The sequence below is a fragment of the Centroberyx affinis genome, unplaced genomic scaffold (genome assembly GCF_046629955.1).
Source record: "Centroberyx affinis isolate AG114_WGS23_722 - 3 ecotype Tasmania unplaced genomic scaffold, CSIRO-AGI_Caff_v1 ptg000281l_1, whole genome shotgun sequence".
NCBI lineage: Eukaryota > Metazoa > Chordata > Actinopteri > Beryciformes > Berycidae > Centroberyx > Centroberyx affinis.
The window spans coordinates 443,278-457,311 of record NW_027278960.1 but is presented as its reverse complement, the minus strand read 5'-3'; the positions used below and the strand labels follow the sequence as shown (position 1 = coordinate 457,311).

General features: G+C 42.1%; 2 protein-coding genes across 2 annotated transcripts in view; one reads left to right on the top strand and one right to left on the bottom strand.

Moving 5' to 3' along the window:
• Nucleotides 1-526: 526 nt before the first annotated feature.
• rmi1 (RMI1, RecQ mediated genome instability 1, homolog (S. cerevisiae)) lies at nt 527-9,716 on the top strand. The gene is made up of 8 exons (XM_071513496.1): nt 527-880; nt 2,481-2,591; nt 3,730-3,879; nt 4,915-4,985; nt 5,456-5,579; nt 5,936-6,017; nt 6,783-6,972; nt 7,316-9,716. The coding sequence occupies exons 1-8, from the start codon at nt 719-721 to the stop codon at nt 8,700-8,702; spliced, it is 2,277 nt and encodes a 758-aa protein (XP_071369597.1). The 5' UTR covers nt 527-718; the 3' UTR covers nt 8,703-9,716.
• A 3,984-nt stretch (nt 9,717-13,700) lies between these two features.
• LOC139639343 (solute carrier family 28 member 3-like) overlaps nt 13,701-14,034 on the bottom strand; it is a 28,780-nt gene continuing 28,446 nt past the window's right edge. Inside the window, 1 exon segment of the mRNA XM_071513431.1 lies at nt 13,701-13,731. Within this exon segment, the coding sequence (XP_071369532.1) occupies nt 13,701-13,731 (31 nt within the window).

Sequence of the window (14,034 nt, the reverse complement as noted above, 5' to 3'; positions counted from 1 at the left end):
TCCAGTTTGTGTAGTTCTGTCTGTCTGCCTCAGTAGCTGTTAGAAACCCCAACTCACTTCACCTATCTCTTTCTCTCCTCCCTTATTATTCCCAGATGTGATCAGCTGTTCAAAGATATAGCTTGTTCAGATTGATATGACCACAGAAAGATAGGTGAAGGCAATACTCTATCTTCTTGTATTATATCTGTCTTGTTGATAAAACTGCCCTGGCTTTGGTGTTCAGAGGTTCAGGAGATACAGATAGAGAATGACCTTCCAAGCCCACAGGGAGTGCTGGATGCTTTGTCTTGAATTAGATGGAATGTAGCATTTGAACCACTGCTTGTAAGTTACACTTTCAGTAGACTGAGTGTTAAAACAGTGGTTTACAATCATTTTTTTTTAAGTGAGAGTATCACTGTTGACTTTAAAATTAAAATTTGAAAGCTGATATGTCTTTTAGAGTTCTTGCTAAGCTAAAAAAAATATATATATTTTACTGGGGAAAAAGCAGAATAAACTGATTAGTCTACAAATAAAACATATGTCTATAATTTAGAGTTGAGTTATTAATGTCGATAAACACAGAATAATCATTAGGTTGCAGCAGCTGCACAATAATCAACTACTGGAAGCTGGAGTTGTGCACACTGCACACCTTACATGGTAGTAGATAACAGTAGAGTAGAAAATAGCATAAAGTGACCCAGGTTGAGATCACATATAGAGGAGGTGGATGGCTCCTGAGACCCAGGGAGCGGTGCGTGCCGCCCAGGCCTGGCTGCAGTCCTCCTGGCACGTCCAGGTGCCCTTCGCCTGGCTGGAGGCCTGCGTACAGTGGCTACAGGAGGAGGGAGGAGGAGCAGGCCGTCTGCCACAGCAGCACATCAACCAACAGGTAGGAAGTCTGACTGTCTACTTCTGCAGTTTAATACAAAACAATGACTCTAGGTGGATACATAACCCAGGTTGAAGTGATTAGCCCCATTGACACAGCAGCAGAATAATCAATAAGTTAGGAAGTCTGGTTTTGTGTATCTCTTCAGTGTGTGAAAACGGTAAAGTATATTGCCTTACTTTGGCATTTACTTTAACTTTTATTTTGAAAGGAGAAGTATTTGTCAACAGCCACTAAAAGCTTTATAGTTTCTTCCTGTGGTATGGAGGGAAATCTGGTGTTGTTGCATATGAAAACACACACGTACACAAACGTTTACAGTTTGCCCATATGTATAAAGCATGTATACAGTATATAGCATATGTATAAAGCATATAGACAGGGTTGAGAGGTTCAGTTACTGTTTGACTAAACGTTAGAACGGGCAAGACGCATGATTTAAGCAGCTTTGAACGTGGTGCGATCGTTGGTGCCAGACACGCTAGTTTCAACATCTCAGAAGCGGCTTATCTCCTGGGATTTTCATGTACTACAGTAGAGGTTACCGAGAATGGTGCGATAAATAAACAAATCCTGTCAGCTGCAGTCCTTAGGGCAAAAATGCCTCGTTGATGAGAGAGGTCAGGAAAATGGCAAGACTTGCTGAAACTAACAGGCAGGCTACAAATATGTAAATATTTATAACAGCTCACTACAAACATGGTGTAGAAGGGCATCTCAGAAAGCACAACTAGTTGAACCTTGAAGCTGCCATGCCGTTCCACTCCTGTCAGCTAAAAACAAGAAGATGAGGCTACAATGGGCACATGATCACCAAAATTGGATAATTGAAGAGTGACAGAACATCATCTGGTCTGACATATCCCAGGTTCTGTTGCGACATGCTGAAGTCAGGGTCAGAATTTGGTGTAAACAACATGAATCCATGGACCTGTCCTGCCTGGTGTCAACAGTACAGACTGGTGGTGCTGCTGTCATGGTGTGGGGAATGTTTTGCTACATTGGAGCATCATTTGAATGCCACAGTGTACCTAAACATTGTTGCTGAAAAGGTGCGTCCGTCATGACGTCAATCAAATGGATACTTCCAGGAGGTAAATGCGCCATGTCTAAACAATCCCCAGATCTCAACCGAACAGAACACTTTTGGGATGAGGTGGAACGGGATGTTTGTAGCATGAATGTCCCACCAAAGAATCTGCAGGAACTGTGTGACGCTATCGAGTCAGTATGGACCAAGATCTCTGTGGAGCTTTTCCAGCACCTTGTTGAATTCAGGCTGTTCTGAAGGCTAAAGGGAAGTCTGACCCGGTACTAGTTAGGTATACCTAAGGTGGCCACTGTAGATCTCATACGCTTACTTAATTTATTGTATCATGGATTGATGACCATTCATATATCATGAAAAAAAAGAAAATAAAAATCTCAGGTTATGTCACAGAATCTTACAACTATCACAATTTAGGCATTTAACTGATAGTTCATACCAAGAATGACTTAAAATAAGTGTAACAGTAGAGAAAATTGCAAGCAGCCTAAAAACTCATGTGCCTCAATGGCATTGTATGACAAATTTGAAACCAACCCATCATCATTTTAGGTGCTGGACCAGTGGCTGCTGACAGACCTGAGGGACCTGGACCACCCTGTTCTCCCTGATGGACTCTCCCAGGCCCAGAAGACTGAGCTCAGCGGCACGTTCTGTGTCCAGGTGGAGACTAATATCGTATTGCATCATACATATACAGTATATGCATCATATCGGCCAATATCATGTCATATCCCGACCTCGAGCCTGTGCCACCAGAACATTCCTATTGCATTTGGTTGATGGTGCTATCATTTTATCGGTTAGCGGTCTTATCGTATTTCATTGTGTCGAATCCTTGACGACGACTAGGCACGACACTCTCTCCATTAAAAAGACGTTTTATTTTGGCACTACATTAAAAATGTGACATTTTGTTCAGAGACCTTCATCGGACATTATGTCGAATCCTGAAATATAACTTGGACCATCAAATGCCACCTGAATACTTGAATAATATTTGGTTGATGGTAGTAATCCCCCCCCCAGGCGTCAATGTGCCGTTGACAGTGTATCATAAGCAGAGGGAATAGAAGACCTTTCCCTTTCCCCGTTTCAACACTGGTTTGTTCATGGTGGGGTCTGCGTTGTCTTATGTAATACAGATTATCACAATCCAACCAATAATGAAACCTAACTAGGTGAAAACCACAGACTGAGAGAAAATTAAGGTTGGCCTTTTCCCTGGCCTTTGGAGAGGCTTAGGTGGAAAGTCGTAAATGGGGAGGGTTTTGTGCAGGTTTGGTGGGGTGGATGATGTCTTGTTGACAAAATCACACAGCAGTCTTTTTTTTTTTTTAGCAAAAATAATGCTATTGGAAGCAATTGAAGGGCAACAATTCAAGGAAAAGAATATTCAAGGAATAAGGTCAGAAACCAAATTATGCCAAAAACACATGGGATTCCAGTTTTCCTTTAGATGGTCAGAAAAAGCACCTAACTGGACCCTAAGATTGGGATGGGTCACTTTGATGGTAGTAGGGGCCAATTATACTATGAGGATAGCCATAGGATGTGTGTATGCACAAGCGCACACCACTCATATATGGAACTCGTAGCAAATGATTAAAGGGTATTAAGCCTATAATTAACAATTGTAGTGTATTGTGTATCTAAATTCATGAAAATATGCATGTCGCCAATGCCATTAGGTTCCGTATATCAAGTGTTTCACAACATGTTCTAAAGTACAGTGTTTTGCAAGAATTTTATACGCAGAGACAAAGAAATATAATCAAAGGTCTCGCCCACTCTGTTTTAGGTTGATTCATTACTGGACATCAGCCAGCCGGCCTATGGTCAGCTGCAGAAATGGAGGGGCACAGACCGCACCAATGAAGAAGTGTCTGCTGTCACACAGGCTACCCAGAGGCCCTGGGAGGCCAAGCCAACTCGCATGCTGCTGCTGCAGGTCAGAGGCATTTATAAAGTAGAGCAAATTAGGAAATAATCCACAGAATATCCATGTTATGCTCCTGAAATGGAGGATTCAGAGGCCTATGTCAGCCTCTCAACTATTACAGCCTGTTGTATTTTGTGGCATAGTGGTTTTATTCTCAGTATGCCTTGTCATTTTTGCTAGACAGTGGAAATAAGGTCTATTACTCAGCTGTGGAAAAATTATGTTCCCTCCCATTCATTCTCTCATGACAGATGTCACGCAGTGGACTGGTTTTCAAGTCATGTATTGAGCTTACTGCTAGACTAAAGTTTAGTGCAAGACAAAGCTGCATGATTATGGCTAAAATGATAGCCCTGGTTATTTTGCTGTATTTGTTTACAATTATTAGTCATGATTATTAGTCTTGATGATCTCAGGAACACATTTTTTATGGCTTTTTTTGCATAATATATTAACATCTTGACTATTTTCAACTATAGTGGACATTCTATTCTATTCTAAAATGTTTCAGTATTGCCGATATGCCAATATTCTAATATTATAAACTGTAGAAACTAAAATCCTGGTGTACAATTATAAGCAATTAGTTGTCCAGCACTAGTGTTGGACTAGGCTTCATTTTTGTCTCTGCTCTGCTCTTCCCAGCTGAATCAGAGCTGTCAAGTACAGTCAGTGAGGGCATGAGAGAGAAAGAGTATATTCCTGGAATATAATACACAGACTGTATAATTTTCACCTTAAGTAATGCACTTGTTCACTGCCCCACATGGTTACTCAAGCATAGTGCTGGTGTTGCTTGGAAACGTTGCAATTCAAATTTTTTGGGTTTTATTTTTTACTGTTACTTAGCCCTTTTGAGTAGGTTCCACAGTTCTAGTACCCATGAGATGCAAAGACCCATGGCAGTTTAAAAATGCACTGTGGCATCAATGGGGCATTTCCTGAAACCTTAAAAGAATTTTAGAGAAACAAGGTGATAATGTGTCATTTTCTGTGTAATATGTAAGATCTCTATCTCTATCTCAATCTCTATCTGTTGAACAGGTGACAGATGGAGTCCAGAGCTTGGAAGCCATGGAGTATCAGCCTATCCCGGCACTCAGCACAGCTCTCAGGTGAAGGATAAGTCTGTGCAATACTTAACTGCATTGAGACGTCTTTTGGCTGCAACCTACTTTGACAGGGGAACCTTGAAATGTAATATTTTAGTGATTTATTTATCTTGCAGGTAGCTGTGCCTCTAGTTTTAAAATGAAGGATGCTATCATCAAGCCACTTTTAGGGAAATGGGAAGACTATTGTAGAATCGTACTATTTTACTTAAGGTTTACTTTTTGGCAGTTTTTCAAGCATTGAGTCAAAATAAACATTAATAAACAACCACGTCACTGCTATTTCATTGGCAGTTTTTCAAGCATCGAATCAAAATAAATGTTAATAAACAACCATGTCACTGCTATTTCACTGGCAGTTTTTCAAGCATTAAGCGCCTAACAGCCTGGTTCTCTGACAGCTATGCATTTTCAAAATGATACAGTATGTACAGTAAATGTGTTTCATATCTCCCTTAACCCCCTCTCTCCAGGCCTGGTGTGAAGCTGCAGTTGCAGGGGCAGATGGTTTGCAGGCTGGGTGTGCTGCTAATGGGGCCGGCCAACGTCAAGGTCCTGGGTGGAGAGGTAGAAGACTTGGTGGACAGGAACAACCAGGTAAACTCGGTTTCTTTGATTTTTGCATCCCTCTCAGGGAAGACCAAATTAGTTTGTTTCAATTGGGGACGCAAAAGCAAACTTAGAGCAATGCTTATTTGTGTGCTCTGCCTCTGTAATTTTAGGTACACCTGTGCAGATTTGGTGTAAATGTTATATGCACCTAATCATTTGATGATACCAGTTTATAGTACATTCAACACTGCATGGAGGTGTATAGGACCAGTAATTGTTTTTATATATGTTTGTACTGCATCTGAAGCAAGGATAAAGACATTATTCCAGCCTTGGTTATAGTGAATATCATACAAAAATGTATACAATAGGAAAGGTAATTTCTGTGTTATTCTAACCAGGGCAGGATGCTGTGTAGGGCGCTGGGACTTCCTGAAGAGGAGCAGCAGGAGGGGGAAGAGGGTCCACCTGCACCACAACAAGGTATATCTATGGACATATTGGGGTATCCATGAGGGCTTGTGTGGCTTTGTTGGTAGATCACATTCTGTAATGGTCATTGATAGTATGGAATATGTACTAAATGAAACAAGGGCAGTTTGAAGATGAAGGATGAGGGTATCGCGTCCCCTTTCTTAACACAGAAGATGAAATGCATGCCATTTTATATATATAAAAAAAACAAAAACAAATTAACTCCACATCTCTCCCCTTGTTATGAACAGCACAACAACTGACTGCATGCGTTTCTCCTCACTGAAATATGGCAGTATTATCTCTGAGGATGTTCTTTATTGTTTTGGCTGGCATGCTTTCAATTCAAGTATATCACAGTGCAAAATGTGGCAGTACATATTGTGGGGCAGAAAAATGAATCACGATATTAGCTACATTTTATTCTGCTGTAGTAATCACAAATGAGATGGCTTGCCCATCACCATTTGCACTTTGTAATTACATTTGTAAATTACAATTTACATTCTAGCAAGCCAATCCCATTGGTAGAAAGATTTGTGTCTCAAAAATAAAGAAATCTGCACAGTCATACTTTGCTGTCATTGAACTTTTTATTTATTACATCGCATCTTGGTTGTATTGTATCGTGAACCCCATATCACGTATCGAATCGTATCGTGAGATTAGCATATCGTCCCATCCCTACTTATCGATCACATTGCTTGACCAGAACTACCCATTGTATAATTGAACACATTCATGTCTTTGTACCTGTTTTTGTTTTCTCCTTAGGGAACCAGGAAATGGAGGACTTGGACCTAGATGACCAGGAGTTGTTGGCCAGCCTGGAGGCCCAGGAGGAGGTGGAAAGGGTTCAGGGGGGGCATAGTGTGGAGAGTGGCTATGGGACGCTCAGTGAGGCCTCCGCTCGATCGTCCAGAAGCTCCTCTGTCAGGAGCCACGTCTCCACTGCCTCATCCAGGTGGGCGGTTGATAATATGATACCTTGACATTTTGACTCTAGAACTCCCCAGTCTCTATTCTCGGACACATACACTTAAAGGGGAAATGAAACCCTAAACTCACTTTTTTGAGCTGTTAATCAGTGTTCAGGGCAATTTTATGATGAAACACATCCATTCTTGTTGTAACAGTTTTATGAAGATATTTTAATTAATGCAATTTAGTGCCATCCCGTCACTCGAAACCTATAATCTAGCTTCTTAGCGTAGTATTTCCATTGCCATGATGAACCAATAGACACTACTGAAATAATAGCTGGTTTAAAAGCTATATTAACTCAGTCCAACATTATTGTCCTCCAGAAGTGAAGCCTCCACACCGTCTTACAGAAGTGGTTCGATCCAAAACAACAGAAGTGGTTCAGTCCAAGGTCATCGCTGGGGTAACGAGCTGGAAGACTCTGACCTTGTTGCCCCCTTATCTTCCACCCACTCGACTCACCGAGACGTCACAGATCACAACATGGCAGATGAAGACTTTCCCGACGAAGACTTTGATGACCTCCCGCTGGATGAGTTGGACAGTGTAATTTTTCAGGAAAGTACAAACGTCACTCAACAGTCTGACAGCAGTCACAGAAGCAACAACAGAATAACAGCAAATCCCAACAGCTTTGACAGAACAACAAAACCGCAGACTGATCAGTTTGACAGAGAGCCACAACAGCAGACTTTGAACGGCTCTGGATCACGGCTGGGCTCTGGCAACTCCAGATTTACCGGGCAAGACGAAGAAAGAGACAATCAAAGCTGTGTTAGAGCAGCTAGAGGGCAGTTAGCGGCAATGACTTCCAAACCCGACTTGCCCTCAGCTTCACCCCCATCACACGACGGTGGCCATTTCCTAACAGATGATGAGGGGGATTTCATGGATGAAGACATGGATTCCTGCTTTCTCAAAGAGATGGAAACGTATGGAGCGCAAACTGGGCTCCAGAGCACACGCAATACAGCTCAGGAAATTGCCGGAGCTTCGAGGGCTGTAGGGGAAGATAGACTCCAAGCTAAAGAAGGGCTTAGATTGGAGAAGGTGTATCAGACACCTAAAAGCCTTTGTCAGCCCAATTCTAGACTTACCAGCCAGTCATCAAGAAGTGTAACGGATACATTTCCTAGTAAGACGGAGCCTGCGTTTGAGAGCACACACACCACACCTCAGGGGCTAAGATACTCCTCAGGCGCTGCAGAATTGGATAGAACATCTGCTAAAAAAGATCCACAGTGTGACAGCGCTGCTCCCACTCTCACCCTGACCTCCCCGCCGTTCAGTTACCTGTGCCTCCTTCAAGAGTTGATCTCCAAACCACACCCCCACACCACGGAGATCTGCGTCAAAGCCTTCATCGTCACTCTCTTGGGGAAATTGACCGGCAGCAGCGGCGTTTGGCGGATCTGCGCCACCATATCGGACGGCACCGGCTACTTGGATGTGGAGCTGTCAGATGAGGTTTTGACGGGTCTGCTGGGGTTCTCGGTCGCAGAGAAGGGGGTTCTGAAGCGTGACCCGACCCGGAGAGGTGAGCTGGACGCCGGGATGAAGAGGTGTCAGGAAGAGCTGGTGGACATGTGCTGCGTGATGACCATCGTGGTTGAACCACACGGGAGGAAAGCTGTGGTGACCAAGGCAGATCCCATCACCGAGAAAGTGCTTCAGGCGCTGGAGCAGAGGGTGAGAGACAGGAGAAAATAGAAATAGAGGAGAGGTCAAGAAGGGAGAGAGTTCAAGGGAAGAGTGATGAGAATATTAGAGGCAGGGAAGCAGGGATAAAAATGTGCAAATGGGACAGGATTGTGGCCAATATAAGATCGCACATCAGCAGTGCCTTTAAAAAGTTAGCCCATATATAATGACCCTAAGGTATTGTCAGCTGATTGGCCGCTGACCTCTATCAGCAGATATAAACTGCATATGAGATGAGTGATCAACCTGCCCTTCTGCTCCGGTTTTGGAGAGCAGAATGTGTGAACTGCTTGTCTGATGATCACCAAGCAGCGTGTTGCAATGCGCCCCATCTGCTATATGTGAAGAACGTAACATTCTGTCATTTGTCAGTAAAGGATTTCATTCATCATTCATATCAACTTATTTGTTTCTGTTTGAAATGCACTGCAACCTGTTCAAGCAAAGTAAACAAAATTAAACATTTAAACATACTATATATTGATAAATCAGTATTCTGTTGGTGTCCAATGATCTTCTAAAAAAAGAAAAAATGGTGATCATATCAGCTCAAAGAACCCAGAGTGGAGCATCCCTAGTTATATGTAGAGGTGGAACATTTTGAACTATCTGAAGGAAAGAGTGAGGTATAAAGGGGGGAAAAGAGTGAACGATTTGAGATGAGAAAAGGGATACGGTGAGCAGAGGGAGAAAAAAAATAGAATTCATACTCTGATTGTTGTAATGAATTGCCAGCCTTTGCATTCATTCAATACATCCATTTCTCCCGATTGAAAAATTATTGAATGTCCAAGGGCAGTGTGGGTCTTTAATAAACTCCCACAGAAGAGAATGAGAGGAAAGGACGATAAAGGAGAGGCCATGAGCTTTGATTATTTCCGTTCATTAAAGAGCTCATCTGTGTTTTGTCTGTGATGAATATATTTCTAACACAGCACCACAGAGATAGTATACCACAAATTTGATGCTTTGCCTGTACATATGTTGGAATATAACCGTTGCCAAGGTTTTACAATGTCTTTCACACACTTAATAAAACTTGCTTGAAATAAACGCGCGACTAATTTTACCTTTTCCATTTCTGCTTGTCAAATGAGTATTCCCATTCCCTGCAGCATCATAATTTACTTCATTCTATCAAATCATAAAACATGCATATCAACTCTACAAACTAATTTGAAGTTGGAGTGTTTCTACAACATGCATTACAATTAATTTGTATCTTGTTAGATAAATAAAGCCCAATGCAACTTCTCTGCCGTCACGTTATTAGATTTTTAGGAGTATGTATTATAAGTCTTAGTCGTACCTCAGTACAGGGACAAAGGCTTTTTTCAGTGTGATAATGAGCAAAGCACAGGCTAATAAAGGTGCCATATAGGGAAGGTATGTTTGTGTGTATGTATGCATGCATGCTTACTTGTGTGTGTGTGTGTGTGTGTGTGTGGTTGCGTTCAGGAAGGCACATGCATGTGTCTTATTGCTATGCCACAGTGTGCTCTTCCATTCAGATGGCTGGTCTCGGTTCATTAAGACCTAATCAGGTTGAACATCTAAATCAGGGCCCTGCTACGCATGTCGTTAGCCTGTTATGTGCTAATGAGGCCGCTACGACGGAGGGATGGGGGAGGAGGAGAAGAGAGGCAACCCATAGGGAGAAAATATAGGGTGATAGAGAAGATAAAAGAAGAAGGGAGTGCTGTAGCAGTAGATAAGGCAGTTGTTGTATTGCAACCCACCCAGCCTATATATTTCAGTGGTAATTAGGCTGATAAGTGGGTATACTCTGTGTACCTGTGTTTACCTTTGACTGTATTACTGAGAGAAGGGCGAATAAACCAGGGGACATGGGTGGGGCTAAAGGAGAATAAGATGGGAGAAGGGATGGTAAAGGTGAAAGCAAGACAAAATTATTGATTGGTTTATAAACTGATATGACTAACTGGTAAGGTTATGATTACCATTCAAGGATTTGCTAGATCCATTGCTATCTGAATTTCTTGGTGTGAATTTACTTTGGCAATAAGCACCTTTGTATTTCATGCAAATAAAGCCTATTTGCAGAGGGAAGGACAGAAAATCCTTAGACACTTAGACATCCTCACTTAACTATAGGTGAACATTTATGTCCATTTAGGTCCATTTATCAAAGTCAAATTTTGTGTCTTTGATGTCAAAAATTAGCTGCTTGCATTCATTTTCTCCAATCTTCTATGATGCATCATAAGCTAAAATTAGTTTCTATCATTAACCACACTTTACATTTGTGTTTATCATTCTCTGAAAGCATTATACAATGTAATCTAGGATAAAGTCAAGCAATATTTTCATAAATTAGGCCCCGGGTCCCAGGGCTAAACTGTTTCTTATTTGGGTCCTAGGCTGAAAATGATCAGGAGTAGAAGAAGAAGTAGGCAGGGGGACAAATACAGACGACCCAAAACACAACTTTCATAACATTAATCCTTTTCTGAAAGGTAAATGGTATACTAAGCCATGACCTTCATCATTTCCTTACGTTATTACATCTGCACTGTGGTTCCGGCAGCATTTAAAGGCTGGACTGCACAGTCTTGTGAGGAAATCACACAATTTTGCACACATCAAAGGTTTGCCATGTATTGGCAAATGATAAATGATATGGGGAGGAGGCATGAGAAAATGTTCAACCGCACTAATAGCTTTCCATTTGCAATGTTATTTCCTTGATTATGTTAGTCTTCCGCTTCTGTCTCAGTCTAGAGAGGTAGTTAGAGATAAAAGAAGCTTTTTCATTCCCCTGTGAGTTTGGACGTACCTTTCCAAATTGCATATAGCAGGCGAGTGCAGGAGAGTGAGACATAGGGGAAGAGAATGCACATGTGGGAGAGAGCATTGTGCTAATTTCTCTAATGCTCATACTACAGCTGCACTGTACCTCTTTGGTCATCACAAATATCGAGGTAAAAAGTACACGAGCAATCCTGACTAATACCCTCCTGCTGTAGCAGCTGTAATTTTCTTTGCCCTATTAGAGCTATTAATGAAAAATCCACTTAGGCAGCTCGACCTCTCTGTTAGGCCTCGACCAAGATGAGCAAATGGTTTCGCTCCATGGCAAAAACATACCTGTGTGTGTGTGTGTGTGTGTGTGCGTGTGCGTGTGCGTGTGTGTGTGTGTGTGTGTGTGTGTGTGTGTGTGTGTGTGTGCGCGTGTGTGTGCGCGCATGCCTGCTGAGGCTTGAGGATGTGAGTCATTAAAGGAATTGAAAAATATGAGGAAATTGGACTTAGGAAACAATAGTAAAAAAAGTAAAGTACTTTCCTTTTGGTTCCACTTTCTTTTGGTTCATCTGGATGGAGGGGATTATTAACATGGTTTTGGTGAAGAAGGGAGAGAGTGAACCAAGTTTCAACCTTCCTTTTTATTTTGTGCCCATATCAAACGTTGGAGATGTTTTCATGCCACAAAGTTTGATTCATATTTGGTGTCATGTTTTTTTTTTAAGGCCATTAATGCAATGTTTCAACATATAGATTTACTATAATCAATAAACCAACACAACAAAGTGCTGAAAAGTGTACAAAAGTTTGGAGACACAGGTAAGAAACTTTCTCAAAGTCAATAAAATGGTAATTTGAAGCACATCATCTGTACTTTTCTCTGATGTTATGACACAAAAATCCAGAATTACAGCTGGCAGAAACAATGTGAGTAGAAGGCGAGAAAAGGCTGTAATGATTTTATACAGTAGAAGAAATCCATGCAATTACGGAAAGATAATTAATATGGTCTTTGGCCTTTTATTGACGACTCAGGTGAATGGTGGTTAACTACACTTAATGGAAAAGCCTATTAAAGCTCAGTGAGACAGCTCTGAAAGAGTGGAGACAGACGATTGACAAGCCCACAATACAGCCAGGATTAGAACAACACCTGGCCCTCTCTCTCTCTCTCTCTCTCTCTCTCTCTCTCTCTCTCTCTTCCGGTCATTACCACCATTTGAATATGCACAAGATGTACTTTAGAAACAGGGGTTAAAAAAAAGAAAGAAAGAAAAAAAAAACCCCAAAAGGAACTATAAAGAGAGCCGAATGAGTGAGTGATTTCTCCGTGACAGGGAAGAGAATGGCTCACTCCCCCCGCTTGTCCTTTCTCTCCAATGAGACGAGGCGGCCTGACAAGCTCGCCATTAGGAAGGTAATTTGACAAGCTGTGCTGAGTGTTTTCGCTGTGCCCTTACACCTCTTGAACATCTTGAAGCCTTGTTCTGTACCCCCGGTTAATGATGAGAGAATACGAAAGGCTGCACAAGACTGGCGAGGGAGGGGAATGACAGCCGGTGTGTCTAACATACAGGTCTTCGCGGTTCAGCGTGGTTTGTTGAACTCGCCGCCGGCAGTCAAAGTGAGTCAAAGTCAGTCAAGCCAGATGTTCATGGCTCGCAAACTGTCAGTGAATTCCTGTTATGTGTTATCCATCTGGGAGACAATCGTAAGTTGATCTTTTGGTGAGCTGGTCACATTATTAGGTGAAGGCATCGACGTCACGTATACCATTAGGGTGTTAATTTATTGGTGTATGCACCTGTGTGTGTGTGTGTGTGTGTGTGTGTGTGTGTGTTTGTGTGTGTGTGTGTGTGTGTGTTTGTTTATCGGTAGAGTTAATGCCTTTAATACATGAGGCAGGATATGAAATAAAAGGTCACCATCAGGAAACCATTGGGACAAGAAAGAATTAAAGGAAATGAGATCCCCCCTAGAAGAAATTAAGTGTGTGTGCGCGCACGCGTGTGTGTGTGTGTGTGTGTGAGAGAGAGAGAGAGAGAGAGACAGAGAGAGTCCTTGTAGTCTGTAAGAAAGAATTTCTAAACATTGTCAGAAAGTTAAGTTTCAGCTTGTGTCTGAGAGCATGCTTGAGTTTGTGTTATTGTGTGTGTGTGTGTGTGTGTGTGTGCGTGCGTGTGTGTGTTTGTACAGAGACAGAAAAGGCATGTAAAGGTTGAAGTGACAGACCTCTCATCAGCGTCAATCCAAATGACTCCTCATCCCTGAGTATCTGCACACATACACACAAACACAATACACCCAGAGACTGAAAGGCTGTTTGCCGATTGTCTGTGTTGTTGCCGTAGTGATGGGCAAAACAGGAATAAGCCTCCAGACAGCCGCTGTCTTGTAAAAAGGACAGTATTCACCGCTGAAGGCTGTACAGTATATCACAACCCATCATCCAGCCTTTCCTCCCATTTTAGTCTATTGTTACTCTCTGTTTTCCTCTCCTCTTAACCCCCAGTCTCTCTCTCTTTCTCTCTCTCCCTCTCTCTCTCTTTTGTTCCTCTCCTCCCTCCTTTCCTTATGC